The sequence below is a fragment of the Crocodylus porosus genome, unplaced genomic scaffold, assembly GCF_001723895.1.
Source record: "Crocodylus porosus isolate Cpor-Errol unplaced genomic scaffold, CroPor_comp1, whole genome shotgun sequence".
Lineage (NCBI taxonomy): Eukaryota > Metazoa > Chordata > Crocodylia > Crocodylidae > Crocodylus > Crocodylus porosus.
Window position 1 is genome coordinate 6983675 of NW_017728928.1, and position 16600 is coordinate 7000274.

The window sequence follows — 16600 nt, forward strand, 5'->3', positions numbered from 1 at the left end:
TGTGCCCACGTCCCCCCACATCTTAGTGTCATCAGCAAATTTGAACAGGGCGTCTCCAGGGTGGAGGTGTCTGTGGTGTGGCTGACAGACAAGACTGTGAGAGCAGTGGGGAAATGGGCACTAGGAGCAGAAGTGGAAGGGCAGCAGCAAGAGAGGGAGGGAAACGTGCATGTAGGGATAGCTTCTGGTCAGGCAGCCAAGAAATGGAGACCAAGAAGATGCTAAGCCACGTGATCCCAGGTGCTGCCTGCCTACCCTTGCCTGTGCCACAGGTGCAGCTGTGACAGTGGCTCAAACTATTGCCACCCTCCCTAGATGACTTACCCACCACGTCTTGTTCTTAAATATTGTATGTCGAATCAAGGAGGCTACTAACAAGCCTTAAAGTAAGCCCTAATCCCAGTAAGTTCCCACTGGGTCTTTCCCGAGACCCCTCTAGCCTTAATCCAGCCCTCAGGCTTGGTAACTCCTTCTCTGCCTGACTAGGTCCCTGTAGGGCACCAAGGGCCTTAAGGGCAAATTGCATGGCTCCTTCACCTCCCTGTACCACATCCCAAGCCTCATGGGTATTCTCTCATTGTTTAGACACTCACCCCACCCTTGCACCCCTGGTCCCCATGCCTGGCCCCTCCTCTGGCCTCTCGGACCCTCTAGTCCAGCTTGGACCGCTCTGGGCTCATGGACCCTCTGGCCTAGCTCAGCCTTTCCCATGACTCTTGGACCTTCTGGTTTAGGTGTCAGCTTTTTCCTAGGCTCTTCACCAGGTCCACCCTCAGTCTGAGGGCTCCCGGGTTACCGGTTTACTAAATATGCCTCGAGCTTGCCCTAGGAGGCCTGACGGCTAAACTACCAGTCTAACTCAAAAGAATAAGAAACGGTTGCCAGAAGGCAGTGCGATCTCAAGTCCTCTAGGGGCTTAACATAAATGAAGGCCACTTGCCTGTAAACCCAGTCTTTCTCAGTCTAAGGAACTTGCCTCTGTTCCTAGGCCTGCAGAGTTGTTCAGCCAAATCCAGGTCCCTTCAGGAGCCCTGCAGCCAGGAGCTCCTCACTTCTTAATTGCTGGGAACAGACTACCTGACCAGTGCAGCCTGGGCTTATATAGCTCCAACCTGAGCCCTCTTCTGGTCAGGTGAGTCCCTCATTAGCTCCCCTCTGCCACCTGCAAGCAACCTCCCAGGCTACTTGCTTTCTTGAGAGAGCAGGCACATCCCAGTGCCCTGCTGCAGAACATAAACACTTTTCTGGGAGCCTCCTGAGATGCAGGTACTTTCCTCATCCACAAAAATCTTCTTCTTGGTCTCCATTTCTTGGCTGCCTGACCAGAAGCTATCCCCACATGCACATTTCCCTCCCTCTCTTGCTGCTGCATCCTTGGTGCTGCTGGAGAGGGATGTGAACTGTGACCTCATGTTCACCAACCTACTAGCTAGTCAATGCTCAGAAGCACCTGGCACTTCTTTCCTCGGGGCATTGCAAACCCCGGTGACAAAAGTTTTTAGGGTTGATTGTTTGTAATTTTATTTTTTGCCTGGTAACTTGCAGTTTGTTCTCTCTCAGCTTTCTTTGATTGAATTTTAAGCACCACTCTACTGCCTGTTACCATGAATAAAAGCTTTACTTTTGAATCCTGCCTTCAATTTGGGTATTGGTCTTCAAGCACAGACATGGGAATGCCCTGCCGCAGTGCTGCAGAAGCCACAGGCCTGTAGTCAAGGCACAGCACGAACGTGGGGCCTCTCGCCGCCTCCCAGAGAGCTCTGCTCATGACTCTTCTGGCTGTTTATTCTACCTGGCAGTCTTTCTACCTGCCCTTGCTCTGCTTTGGCTTTGGCTTCACCAGCGTACAGACCATAGCACATACTAACAAACCACAAGGATGTTTGCTTACTAAGGTTGAGCCTTGGCAGGAAACCTTTTCAGTACCCCTCCAAGCACAGGTGCATCCTGCCCCGGTTTAGTTCAACCTTTCATTGCTGCTGTCCTGATTATCTCCATATAACTTCCTGAGCCAGAGGGAAAGCTAGGTTCCCCAGAATTACCCAGGCTTTGACTGTCCATGAATGTACCTTTCAGCCCTGGTGCTAGCAAGTGTAGCACTGCCAAGCCTATAAGCCTGCTGCAGGTTTTTTTTCCCCCAAGGTGGAGAACCTTGTATTTTTCAGTGTTGAATGCCATCAGGTTTTTGTCCGCCCATTTTCTGAGCCTGTTTAGGTCAGCCTAGATCACCACTCTGTCCCCGGTTGTGGATACTTTACCCCAAAGTTTGCACTGCTTCTGCATCCCATGATTCACTGCATTAGGAGATTGTGCAAATGCCATGGAGAGATCTTCCCACAGGGTGGTTCACATTCCTCTGACACAGCCCCATGCACACCCAAAGCACTGTACGTGTTCTGGTGCCTTAGTAATGTTTGCCCTGAGTCAGTGGAATGACTGCCAGCAAAGCCTTGTCGTGTAGGCCTGGGTGCGGGGGGAATCAGGCTCCTTATGGGGTCAAGCACCTTGTGAGCTCTATGAACACAAATCAGATGGGTATAATTATAATATATAATATAAGTCACAAACCCTCTGGGGCTCAGCTCCTGCTACTTCATCAGTGTTGTTAAGCAGGTCCTGCATAGCTGAAGTGCCTAGTGAGCTTGTCCTAAATGTCTGTTATTTGAATGAAGGTTCATGTAATGTATCCTGCTTGTAAGCTTGTTTGACATTCCATCTTCTTCCCTCACAAGAGGCTCCCAAAGGAGCTAAAATCCCTCAGAAGCTTCCGCTGGAGTCAAATGTGGCTGCAGATGGCAGTAAGTGATGGACAATAAGCACGAACAGCTACCTGACCCATGCTTGTGCTCGCTAAGTACAACCCTGCAAGGTGTTGAGGGCCAAGGGGGTGGAATTAAGGAGATGGAAGAGGCTGTTTACAGATGGCATCTTGGCCAAGCACTTTTGGCTTGAAGTTTTTCTTCACTCATTTCGACACAAATTCAGACGGTCCCCTGCATCCTGGGAATTTAAAGACATGAAGTCTGTTAAGATGCTGCCTATCATCTGCATGTGGCTGTATGTCTGTAGACAGAGGTATTTACAACTTGTCTACCTCAAGTCAGATGTGAGCCATGTTGCATGAGCCTCATATTAGCCATATTAAAAACTACTGGCTTCCCCCTACAAGTTCTTGTCATGTAAAACTTCCATTGATCTCCAAGGGAGCGCTTGCAGGTTTGACCTTAAGTTGTCAAAGTTGAACTAACTTGTAGCTTCTGCTTCTTGCTGTTGACCACAAAGCAAAAAGTAAGCAATGCGCTGCATAGGCATGTAACTCCTAGCTTGGAAAAAAAAGTTATGTTGGGCTCCAGTATGCCAGACCCTCTGCTGTTTTAACTTGCTGTCTAGCTCTACCAAGATATCCCACCTTAACACTAGCTGCAGTGTTGACCATAATGGATGTGAATGGCTCTTGTTTTAAATATAGAAACATTGTCTTGTATCATCATAACTAATGCAGAACTTTGCTTTTTCAGAGAAGATAAAACCCAGCAAATCTGGTGAGTTCAAAAAGTGTTTACTCTACATACCTTTCAGGAGGGACGTGGACAACATTGAAAGGGTCCAGAGGAGGCCACCCGCATGATCTGGGGACTACAGGGCAGACCCTACAATGAAAGACTGCAGGACCTAAACCTGTTCAGCCTTCACAAGAGAAGGCTGAGGGGGGACCTGCTGACTGTCTATAAACTCACTAGGGGGGACCAGAAGGGTTTAGGGGAGATGCTGTTTCCCCTAGCGCCCTGTGGCATGACAAGGAACAATGGACACAAATTATTAGAGAGTAGATTTAGATTAGACATCCGCAAGATCTACTTCACAGTTAGGGCGGCTAGGAGCTGGAACCAGCTTCCAAGGGAAGTGGTGCTGGCTCCTACCCTGGGGGTCTTTAAGAAGAGGCTTGATCACTACCTGGCTGGACTCATTTGAGTCCAGTCTTTTCTCCCGCCCAGGCGGGGGGTCAGACTTGGAGATCTACAAGGTCCCTTCTGACCCGACATCTATGATTCTGTGATTCTTTCATTGTTTTCTGCTTAATGCTAAGTTGGAGATGGTGGCTGACACCACCCTACTAAGCAATAGTTCAGCAATAGTTGAGGCGCCAGCGGGCTCCTGGAGAAAGGTGTGACTTTGTCTCATTTTGTTCCCACCCCTCCCATCTCAAGACAGTGTGGGAAAATGATCTGTCCTGGGTTGCCGACACAGACTGAACGCCATACTTCTCACGAAAGAGTGTCTAGTGTGGCAGTTCCCATCCTGTGGCTTGCAGATAATTTGTCTGTGAAACCCTCGGAGGTGGCATTGTGCTCACAGGAGACCTTCCCCTGCACAATTAGGTGCTGACAAGCAGGGCAAGGTGGGACATTTTCCTCAGCACTGGTCCACGGCCCAGTGAAGTTTGGATAACTAGCTCAGGCTCTAGTGTTTGAGCTAAAGGACTATGTTCTCACTGGCACTTATAGCAGTTTTATAAACTTCTTACAGAGACCAAGCAGTAGAGGCAACCCAAGACCTCCAGCTTAATCCAGCTCCATCCAAGATGCAACCCCTTCCCCCCAGACCTGAACCCATATTGCCTGTTCACTTAGGGCCTGTTTCCAAAGAGCGAATTACGCTTTTCACCCCCCTTTCCTCTGTGGATGTGGAGCATAGTGTGATTCACAGGTGCTGTACACCTTGCCATGGCATGACTCATGTCTCCTTATATACTTTTCAAGAAAAAGGGAGCTAAAGGGGGAACTGGAGGACGAAGTTAAACTTAGTCATACAATTTGACACATTACACATCTATCACACATCCAGGTCTGGCGAAGGTCATTAATGGTCTCCATGGAATAAGTTAGTGAGGTATCTGCACCCAAAGGCCCTATCATGACTGGCCCTGTGGGCAGGCTCAACAGAGGCCAAAGAATAAAAGAAGCAGAAGAGTGAACTTTATTTTCTCATTTGTACGGCCGGCTGAAAAAAATTATGGCATTTGACAAGGCTTTCTGTATCCATGCTTTGCTTAGCTCTCTTCCTTGTAGGCTTTTTCATATAGCCACTGGAGTCTACCACTGGCTTAAAGGGGTGATTAAGTCAGGATTCATAGAGTGAGTTGTAGAATATAATTGGATTTAAGAAGATCATATGAGCTCTGTATTTCCTTCAGTTTAAATTGCATCATTGCTCTCTCTATTCTCTTACATCAGTACCAAATCTGGCAAGTCCAGACCCTGACACATCTATCGAAAGCTTCCTAAAGAAATCTAGAGAGGAGCTTCTGCACTGTAAGTAACTTGTCCAGTCACACAGGTCTTAAAAATCAACGACTTCTTTCATTTGCACAGGGATTATGCGATTGAACATTTTTCACATCGTTGCATAATTATGGCCTTATTAATATTACAGCAGTGGTCCGCTAAGAGGTATAAATGAGGTATACATTTTCAGAAAAAAAGGAAAAACCTGCTAGGGCATTGGATACATTCCCCAAAAAGTTCACCACTAGTATAAATGGAGTACACGGTTAAACTGAGATCCAGTGCCAGTGGCAGACTTGGGATGCTGCTCTAAGTTAGCTTGTTGGGGAAGGTAACAACTTGGTTGAAATTCACAGAAAGCTAAGTGGGTTTAGGAGCCAGACTCGATTTTGAGAATGAGACTGAGATGCCATTGGAAACTACTTACTTCTGGTTTCAGAAGCCTGTTGTACGGATACTGGCAGGGGTCTAGGAGACCTGCCTGCAAGTTTCTGGATGCGTCTATACGTTCATTAACGTGCCATAGTTACCGCGCATTAAGTTTAGCACTTGGATAACCAGGTACTAAATCAAAGTGCAGTAACTTGCACTACTGTGCAGTAGTGCTGGTGCATGGGTTTTTAGTGACGCTAATTGCTCAGTAGCCTAATACTACCACGCCGTAGCGTATCAGCACAGTTTTTGCCCAACACACAACTGTTAGGCTATGGCACAGTTAGCACAGGACTTGCCACAGTGAAGGAAGCTTGATCCATTGAATCCAGAATCTTGCCCTTTACACTGGTGAGCATTAGCAACTCCTCAGGACGTTACAAGAAAAGTCACAGTAGGAAGAGCAGTGAAAACCTTTATACATACAACAGTACAGAAAGGTTTTCTTTATGTATGTATGGACATACACAGATGCAAATGCATACACACACATCTATATAAAGTATCTAAATGTTATATACAACTATATAACCATTATATATACAAAAGAGAGAGAGAACTGGGACCTTTCTGAATAAACCAATATAGCTCCTAATATCTTTTCTTTATAATCTCTTGTATTCCTCCACAGATGCTACAAAAGTCACGCTGGATTTCAATACGGCTCATAACAAAGTGTTTTTATCAGAGAAAAACACGAAAATATCTGTCTCTGAAATCCCCCAGAATTATAACTCACACCCTCAACGCTTCTCCTACTGTTCCCAAGTGCTGGGCTTCCAGTGTTTCAAGAGAGGCATCTATTACTGGGAAGTGGAACTGCAGCGTAACAACTTCTGTGGCATCGGCATCTGCTACGGGAGCATGGACAGGCAAGGGGCAGACAGCCGCCTGGGGAGAAATCCCAGCTCCTGGTGCATTGAGTGGTTTAATGCAAAAATTTCAGCCTGGCATAATGATAATGAAAAAAACCTGCCCAACACCAAGGCTACCAAGATAGGTGTGCTGCTCAACTGGGATGCAGGCTTTGTGCTTTTCCTGGCTGTTGGTGAGAAAGTTAACTTAATCTACAAATTCAAAGCAGAGTTTACTGAAGCACTGTACCCTGCTTTCTGGGTGTTTTCCAGTGGCACTACACTCTCGATTTGCCCACTGAAGTAACAGCATGCTGTGCCCCAGAGCTGTTTCTTTATGGTGTAGCCTGCAAGCCATCTATGTGGCAGAGCTTTCTTTCTGTGCTTATAACTTTCTCATGTATTCAAATGATGGGGCGTTATCTTTTTGGCTTGCTGGGTGGCTTAATGATTATCCAAAACCACCTCGCAATTCTGTGAGGAAGAAACTGGTTGGAGACTCTAGACCTACAGGCTGGACTTAGCGCATTAGTTTGACATTTATGCACCAGAAAGGGAGGGAAGCTTCTGCTGTCTGCAAATGTAAAAGAGATTAGAGTATGCTTCAGAGTATGAAGAGTGCTTCCCTGCTTAAAACTAATTTCAGGTCCCTGGTTTTTAAAGCAATTTCCTAAATACTCTGGGGCAAGGGAAAACTGCATGCTTTTGTCTTTGCTGTGATAAGGGGAAAGATGGCTTCTAACACACACACACACGCACGCGCGCACACATACCCCCCCCTCACCAAGCAGTGCCAATGTTTGGGTGAGGGTCTCAGTCACCGACTGTTCATTGCCTGCAGTTTGGTACTTGGCCTCCTGCCCCTCCAGACTGAATTCCTAAATCTTTAAGCAAAATAGACAAAGTGCTGCAGTCAAGGAAAATCTTTGAAGCGTTTCCTCACCGTTGATGCATAACAAAGGCTAGTGCATCAACAGTGCTCAAAGGATCCTGACTCTTTTTTTCAAGGAAATGATAATTGTAAAAGATAATTTCAAGGAACGATGATTGTAAGGCACGTCATCAAGTCACCTTGTCATGGCCAAACCCTGGTGTCCGTGAAGGACCCCAGTGGGAGTTGGATTCTGTCCCAAATATGTGGCATGGCTAATGTTAAACTCTCGGCTTTACTGGGAGAGAGGCGATAAGAATTCTGCCAGGAAACCCACAAACTTGCTCTGCATTTCCTTCATCCTGTCTCTAGACTTTAGTGGAAGAATTTTTACCATTTGCTTTCCTGATACTTGGATGGTTCTCTATAAGCAAGAGATCAGCTTCACATGGAAAGAGTGGACTTCAGAAACGACATAAGTCTGTGAGAGGCAAGATTTGAATGACTTCTGCGCATGGTTAGTTGTAGACACTTGTAGATCGGGTCTGAACTGAATCAGAAATACAAAAGTTTAGCTCTGAATGGTAAAAAGCCAATATGAAAACCTATAAAAACCTGACCAACTTGAAAAAGAAACCAAGAACCACATGTAAAAGCTTAGCATCTCTAGGAAGAAAATGCCCAGAAATTCCTCTGGAGTACCTAGGATGAAGAAGTTATGCAAGTGGGTTTTTTTCAAAGAAAGTTTTGATGGGATGAAACAGCACCTAGTCTTAGCATTTTTCAGGGTTTAAAGTGCTCAGAATGGAGATCAGTTCCTGAAGTAGATAGCTCCTGAAGCAGAGAGATGGAGGTGTTTTTAACATTGCAGTTTAATTAAATCCCTACTGAAAGGAACGAAACTTGGAAAAAAACAACCACCCATGTCTGGTTTGCCAGCTCACTAGCTGGCATGCCTCTTGGAATGAAGCGTTGTGGTTTATGGTGCATTTTACATTGGCACCCCATGGCATTGAAATTTTGCATTATTTTACATGTTGGGGAGCTATGGGTAGGAGTAGAGAGGACCCGTGTAGTAGCACTGACACTACTTGCTCATAGCAGGGGCTGTCCTAAGTTTCTCTTTTCTTGAAACGCAGCATTCCCTGAATACCAAGATTTTTGTGTGCCTCTGGCCATGATACTAAGATTGCTGCATGACTTCCAAAGACTTAAGCACTGCCTTAGTGCACACTTTGAAGCATCTTTTGAAGTGACATTTCCTCTTTGCCTTTATATCTGCACATAGATTAGTGAATCATCTGAGCTAGAAATGTGCAGGAAAGGGAAAGGTGGGAGAATAGGTTTTTCATTCTCATCATGCCGCGACTTCACTTTGCTTTTTGTGGTATCATAGAATAGCAGTTGGTCTGATTCCATTCAGCATGATGTGCTGCTTGGGAGGCCTTTGCTGCTTTTCATACCTAAAAGCCTGGAGCTGGGAAAACAGCCAGTGAACACAGCTGTAGGCCCGAGACCTAAATGTCTTGTGCCTGTAACTAGGAGTCAGCCAGAGGCTTGTCTCGCTGGAACTTGCTGAGGCCAGCAGTTGCTGAGATGAACGGATCAAACTTTGTCATCCGGTAGAGCTCTCCTCTGTGGAACTTTGTATGCTCTGTGAAATATAATGCTAAGCCACTGCAGACATTGCAGGCATGTTTCATAGATGTCCTAGACATTAGGGCTGGAAGGGACCTCGCAATGTTCATGGAGGGTGAATTTCCTGAAGGGTCACAGGACTCCCGGTGGCTGCATTTTACACGAGCTGAAGTTCCTGGAGAGCCTGAGACAATGCAAAGCACTGCAGCAGCTCGGACTTGATTCCTAACAGTGAGTGAACTGTCAAGTCAGAGTTCAGAGATGATGCAAGTCAAAAGATACAGTGAGATTATTTTGGGCCAAAGGGACTTAGTTAGATGCCGTGCTGCACCCATAATGTTCTCTAAGCATTGCAGAGCGTTTGCTGGAATACCTATGATATCAAAGTATGGAATAGGCCGGCACCGTTTCCAAAATGTGTTCGGCACTAACGATCCCCATGATTCAGTTCAGCACTGAAATAGCCAAGAGATCAGGAAGAATGATGCTGAGCTGGTCAGAAAGACGGGAACCAGTTGTCACCGCACAACACGTCAGAAGCAGGAACAAAAACAGCACAAACGTGAACACAGGCAAAGAATGAGGAAACAGAAAGGCATAATTGCAATGCTGGATAAAACCAGAAGCCACTGGTTCTCAACTGGATAACAACAGAGCTTTATTGTGGTGTCCAGCATGACTACTTAGAAGGAAAAAGTTGCAGTGATGGCACTGGAGGGTTGGGTGGGCCATCCAGCCCATGCAGTGGGGACCATCACTGGCGAATAGGAGTGACTCTCTCGCAAGTGCTGGATCCCTGCACTTTTCCAATGAGGTGAGTTCAACTTCGCCACTCCAGTGTTCAGGACTTCTAGGGTGAGTTCCGTTTAATGCTCGATGATCTTAGGACTTTCCCCATAAGAAAGGGGCAACTGATATTACTTGAAAATGTTCTCCTCTGTATTCATAGTAGGTACATTCAGGTGTGTGTTCCCCCTGGCTTTGCGGATCCTAGGATCTCTGTCATCTGTCTGTGCGGGGTTTGTATGGGACCTACCTATTCCTGGTGAAGCAGATTTGAGGTTCTGTGGATTTTTGTCCAGCATCTGCGTGATTCCAGATTTTCACCCAGTCAGAGGGGTGCTCTCTGTCAGAGGCTTACCTGGTACTGGGGACCTTTGGGCTCTCTGTCCTCGAAGGAAACCAACTAAGTCTTCAGATGTGCTGAAATGTTTAAAGTGCTCTTCGAGGATGTTCCCTCCAAGGGACCCTCCCTGCATCCTAGGTGCCTGGCTGCTCTCCCAGCCTGTCTGTCCACCTTGCAGTGCACCAGAGCATTGAAGAGCGGGTCTGGAGCACTTCTATCAGCTCCCTAAAAAGATGGAGCTGCATTTTAGCAACACATGCATCCCTGAGCTGCCCAGAGCCGTCAGCTCTGGGGGTCCAGCTCCTATGGGGCTCGGTCTGTCGGAGATCCAGAGAATTAGAACCGCTTGCTCCTTTCACCATGGTGTGTCTGTACCGCAGGTGTCTATCGGCTGCTTTATCCACAGTCGACAGCAATATTCAAATGAAGGGGGATTGTTCCATATGTATTATGTCACCGTTTGACAAGCTGAGGGTCCTAAGTGTTGCACTGTTCAGTGTGTAACACGCTGCATGGATTAGCGGTGACAATGAAACAAACGTACTGGTGACTTGTTTTCAGGCTAGGTGCACATGGTAATGCTAGACCCATGGCAAAGAGCTGTTCCTTTTGATTCAGATGAGAAACACTTGACTTGCATTGGCGAGCATCAGTATTTGTCAGCTCTGGGTTACGGTACATTACTGTTTTCCTTGAAATATGTGGGAGACATTCAACCTTTTATTATGAAGGAAAATACCCAAAACCTGAGTTAAAGGATTAGCTGCGACATAATAAACACTTTTCAATGCAGTTCCAAGAGAATGCAACTACAATCTTTTATAGCGAGGATTTTTTCCTTTCCCATAATGGTATAAGAACAATCAGTTTTAATGTCAGAGGTAGAAATAAGCATACATGGGCTTACTGCTCTGCATATGCAGGCCTTTTAAATCATTTAGCCTTCTGGAAAGGAGGCTGAAAAGGAATTTGGGGCTAACAGAGCCTGGAGGATAGTGGCAGGAATGGCATCGTGCACCGTATGTAAAAGAGCGGGGACTGCTTGCAACCTCAAAATGCTCAAAGCCATCTTTCTGCTACCTCACTGCAAAAACCTTGCATGTAGAAACAATGTTATCTGCTCCAGAAATCACAAACATTGTTGAATGCATCATTGCTTAATATGCCTATAGCATAGTAAAGTAGTCTCATAATTAGGATTGTGTTATGGATAAGTTAACGCTTCCCCTGCCTCATGATGCTTCAAGGGGGCATGAACATCTGCAGTTTGTCCTGTCAGGGAAGATGGTTGTAGTAGGTTGTGGGTTTCTGTATTATCCCCCTGCCTCCAAATGATGTCAAAGTTCACATTTTGATGTAGCTAATGCCATTTAATCTTTCTGTTGATTGTCAAGTTAATGAGTTACCAACTGTGATTTCAATAAAAATTAATGGCAAACAACTTGTTTAAATCATTTGTTCAATGATTTAAAAGCAGCAGGGAATTGCTCTGACTAGGTGTGGGGAGGACTTTGGTTTTACATACAAGGTAAATTTTACATACAAGGTTTTACATACAAGGTACATTCACCTGCTGATATTGCATTGAACACTTGAACTGCACCAAGGTCAGAAAGGGAGATTCTGGAGCGAGTGCTTTGAGTCCCACCTACAGGTAAAAACTATGGGACTGACCTGGATCTAGTCTCCCACACCGGTGCTCCCTTTCCAGCACTGCATCTCTTTGGTTTGTCACTGAAAAAGTCAAGGAAGCCAAGCTTTTTTTCCCCCTGCCATCCTGTAGGCCTAAAATAAAGAAAAGAGGAAAATGAGTGAAAGTTTATACCTGTTGGGTTGACTTTCTCACCAAAATAAAAAATTCTGTTCTACTCAGGTCTTGTCCTGCCCTCATCCCAACACATCTGAGCACCTTCTAGCAGTTCATCCTGTCTCACATTATAAAGTCTCCTCCTGGGAAGCACTGTGGGCATGCACGAGAACATCGTGGCTTTGGTAGGGGGGTCTGGTTTGAAGTGTTGGCAGTGCTCTGTGTTGGGGACCGCAGTGCCTCACACCGGCAGCCAGAGGCGATGAGACTCGGGGATGGCTCACACACGCACAGCACATTTGAAAGTCTGTTGTGGTCTTGTTATTTTAAACTTTAGAGACAAGAAACCAAAGGGGTTAACACAAGACCGGGGCTGAGCCGCTGTCCTGCTGTGCGTGGTAAGATGCCAGTATGCCCTCCCGTCTGAGTGCGCAGTGTCATCCTCAGCCTCAAAAGCCTCTCTTGGGTGTGGGTTTATAACGTACCTTCTAGGTGGCGGGCACCTTTGTTTCACGGACACTTCACAACGCTCCTTTTTCAGAGAGACAGTCTGCTTGTTTGCAGGTGATGCAATTAAGGAGGCCAGTTTGGCGTATGCTTTAAAAAGATGTGCATGCACGGACCTTTGCAAGGCAAGGACTGCAAACCTGCACCTGGGGTGGGACAGAGAAAAAGTAAAGTCTTATAATAAGCTCATTACCTAGATGCACGTAATGTTGGGGATGAGAGTCTAGAAGAGGTGAACCGACTTATGCCATTTTCAGTCCATTGGTTTCAGTAGATTTGTATTTTGTACCAGATCCGCTCTCTAATGACATCCTACAGACATGCGCGTGGAAGCCTCTGTAAGAAGATAACGTTGCCCAATATTATTCCCCTTCCTGACATGAAATCATTTTTAGCCTTCCCAGAGCTGAAAGCATTTACCGCCCGCCTCTCCTCTCCTCCCCCCACCTCCCTTGGCCCCCTTCCTGCCTTCGATTGAGTGGCTGCTACTTCTCAAATAATCAATATGTCAGTTAAAAACATGTCACGGTGTGGTCATTGTATGACTCCTATTCAAAGTCCATGTCATTTAGACTTTCATTGGCAGCTATTTTGTCCCATTAAAAAGTTCAAGACAGCAATTTGTGAATCTTGCTCAGCCAAGTAGAACTGTGAAAAAAGGAGTTATTTTAAAAGTCAATTAATTGTGGTCTATCGGAGCCCTCCTCATTCACATTTTTTCAAGCCTTGTCACGGGCTCACATCTGTCAGCCCTGTGTTTCCCAGGCTGCTATCAGATGCCGTTACATTGTAAATAATGGGTTTATTCAGGCCCTTTATTGGACTTTGTGTGGTAGACACATTTGTATATCATTTTACGGTGTAACAATTCCATTTACATAAAATATAGGCAATTATGTGAGCGAGGCCAGAGTGCCAGGGGAGGGAGGGAGGAGCCCCCATTAAAATAATAAAAGCTAATTGAAAAGAGGCAGATAATTTAGGTGAAAAATCCAATGTGAGCGATTCTTGATCCCAAAATAATTCAAGAGAACTTTAGGGAGCAGACTTGTGTTTGTGCGTTTCATTCACTGGAAATAGCTCATATTTGAAATAGCCGTGCCACAATTTCCGCCTCGGGTCTTTTTTTTTTTTTTTTTTATATCAAATTGTTTTTCATGAAGGACGAGGACTTGCTCCCAGGCAACAGTCATGCTTCAGGATGTGGACACAGCCAGTAGCCACACTGTGCTGCTTTTTATGGGCCTGATCCTGTACAGCTTTACATGCTCCAATGACTGGGACAGGATTAGATGCACAAAGCGCTGTATATGGAAGGCAAAAACAGGAAGATTTAGATAGGATTATCTTGACAGCAGCTGAATGGACTGGAAATGTCTGGAACAAGTTGCAAGATTTTGTGAGGAATGGCGCAATATCTGCAAAATATCCTCCGCCTTTAAATGCATGCCATCAGATGACAGCCTGAAATGCCTGATCTTGAAATTGTGGCAGAGCATAACAATTTTTGCTGTAATTATTCCTTATCACCCAAAGAACCTTGTCTACCAATTTTGCTGTAATTATTCATACTTAACACAAGGTAACCATCATCCTGTGGGCTGCAATAACAACGCTCATGCAATCTAATTGGGAGCAGTGCTGTTGCTCGCTGGCATCATGTGCATTTCAGGTGGTTGCCCAAAAGAATTAGCAAGTTTTACTTGCTCAGAAGTAAAGGCATTTGCTTGGTGAAGTATCAGCGCCACCACATTCTTTGTTAATCCTATAGGACAAACGACACCCCATTTTATTTTAAAGAAATGTTAAGAGTCCTTTACAAGATGCAGTGAGGGAAAGTATGCGGTTTGCATCATGAGATGCACAAAATTAGCAAATCTCACTTTTATCTACTTACTTCTTGCTGCCAAGCTCAAGAGATGTCTGAAAGATATCTAGCTCTTGTGTGTTTAACTGCTTTGCTCAAAACCTGTGTAGAGTTAGGTAGAAGGATCAGCCTCTGTTTACAGACTGGAAGAATGAGGTGAGGAAAGGAATGGATTTGAACCAGGCCTCCTCGGTACGGCTCTTACGGTCTATACCCTGGATTATGGTCCTTTCTCATTACCAGTATTAAACTAGCTGAAAAAAGACAGGTCTAAAACTTATTAGTAGGCATGCTTCATAGCATCGGGGGGCTTCTTTTTGGTGTTACATATAGAGCGCATTTACACGTGCATTAATGTGACATAATTATGGCACATTTAAGTTTACTATTTGTAATGACAGGTACTAAATGCGCCATACTCGGCGCTACTGGGCATTAGTGCAAACGAGTGGTCTTTATGTGACCATAATGCATAGTAGACAATCTACTGCGCATTAGCATGGGTTTTGCCCACTGCACTAATGCGCAGTAGAATGAGTCTACTGCACTCTAAACCTCCCGTGTAGACGCACCCATAGTGTACGAATAGATCCGATATCCTTTCTCTGCTACCACTGAAATACAGTCTGTAAATACAATGCTCTATTACTGAATGGTTTGATTAAAAAATAGAAGTGGAGAAAGGGAGTGCATGAGGTGCCTAGTACTGCAGACACCAGTTCGGAGAACCCAAGGAAAGGACCCCCAACTGCTTTCCGAGATTAAAAGGTGAAGGGTTTACCTCAATGGTTCAGGTGCTAGCAGCAGCACACACACATGCAGGTCCAGATCCAAATAGACCTTGCAGGCACCTAAACGGGACCAAGGTAGAATTTAAGCACCTAGTTTGCAAAGAGTAGAACAAATAAGAGCGCATAGTCAGCAGTCGCAAACCAGCTTAAATGTCTCAACTGAATAGGCACTTCCATCTTGGCCTGAGAAGATCCATAGGCACCTAGGCCTGGCTGATTGCAGTGCTCTGAACCGACTTTCCACAGGGGGAAGTCTTCACACAGCCCAGCAGAAACTCTGTGGCTTAGGACAGGCGCGACCAGCTCGCAGCATGTGCGCTTCAAGCAGCACCATCAGTGTGACATGCTGCAGATGGGGGAAGGGACAGGCAGCACATGGGCAGGTAGGTCAGGGAGCAGAAAGCACACAGCAGATCAGAGAGGGAGCACATGGCAAGGCGCAGAGAGCAGAGCAGGCATGGGGAGGGGATCAGAGTGGCAGGTGGGGAGGGCGCAGGGCTAATTTGTGGCGCGCCTGCCAAAATGCTTGCCCCTCCCTTGGCAAGAGCACGCTCTTAGGAAATGGAAGACGTGTGTTCAAATCCCCTCTGGGTGGCAGGGGAAACCGAGAAACCAGGTCTCTGACTTCCTGGCCAAGGACGCTTTCTCCTGTCCCCCCAAGAACAGGAGCTCCTGGCTCAGGTGGGTGCCTACTCGCAGCAAGGTCTGGGTCCTGCCTTAAAAGAGGAGTCCCACACCCCAGCACCCAAGCTCTGAAGGAGCAGGACCTTGTGGAACAAACATGGCTTTCTCTACAGTAGTTTCTGTAAAGCCTCACTAGTTATAGCCTTGTTAGGATGGGACTTTTCCATGAGGATTTTGATCCAACCACTATTGCAGGTTTCACAGGGAAGGTCTTTTCTCTGTCTCATTTCTAACAGACGAGGTTGAATCCATCTACCAAGCAGAAATTGTGGCCATCTGCAGCCAACACTCCTGTGCACTCTCTACCTCTGATGCTATGTAGCTCTTATGCTCGACCTACCTTTCTGTCTCTGTAAATTAGCTCCATTTTTTATTGCCTTTTCCTTTCGAGTGCTTCATGCCTTTGACACACAATTAGTCTCTGCCTATTCTTTTGCAAAGAGGGCAAGTGAATGGGACATGGGTGAACCTAAGATACATTCAGTGCCAAACATAATGAAGTTGTGCGCATTACAAACCGCTTGCATAATTTGCTTTGTCTAGGTCTGTATAACCCCTTATTGTCCAGAAAGACTATAACGAGCACATGAATGCAATCATTGGCTCCTATTATACAGAGGCTAATCCAGATAATGCAAGGAAAAGTCTTCCCCTTACCTTTTATTCTACATGGGTAGAAAACAGACTATGATTAAGTATGAAACTGTGTGCGGTATGAAGCTAGGGGAAGAAACAGTA

The 16600-nt window shown here is 45.8% G+C and overlaps 1 protein-coding gene across 3 annotated transcripts in view; it reads left to right on the plus strand.

Moving 5' to 3' along the window:
- The window catches only part of TRIM25 (tripartite motif containing 25), a 20681-nt gene extending 13174 nt beyond the window's left edge, over positions 1-7507 (plus strand). For 2 of the 3 annotated variants that reach the window (XM_019542436.1, XM_019542437.1), the window contains 4 exons: positions 2733-2798; positions 3519-3542; positions 5235-5312; positions 6349-7507. In XM_019542436.1, the coding sequence (XP_019397981.1) occupies positions 2733-2798; positions 3519-3542; positions 5235-5312; positions 6349-6878 (698 nt within the window). In that variant the 3' untranslated portion in view covers positions 6879-7507. The remainder of the gene's footprint in view (positions 1-2732; positions 2799-3518; positions 3543-5234; positions 5313-6348) is intronic. The other variant, XM_019542438.1, reaches the window with a different exon arrangement.
- The last annotated feature ends 9093 nt before the right edge of the window (positions 7508-16600 follow it).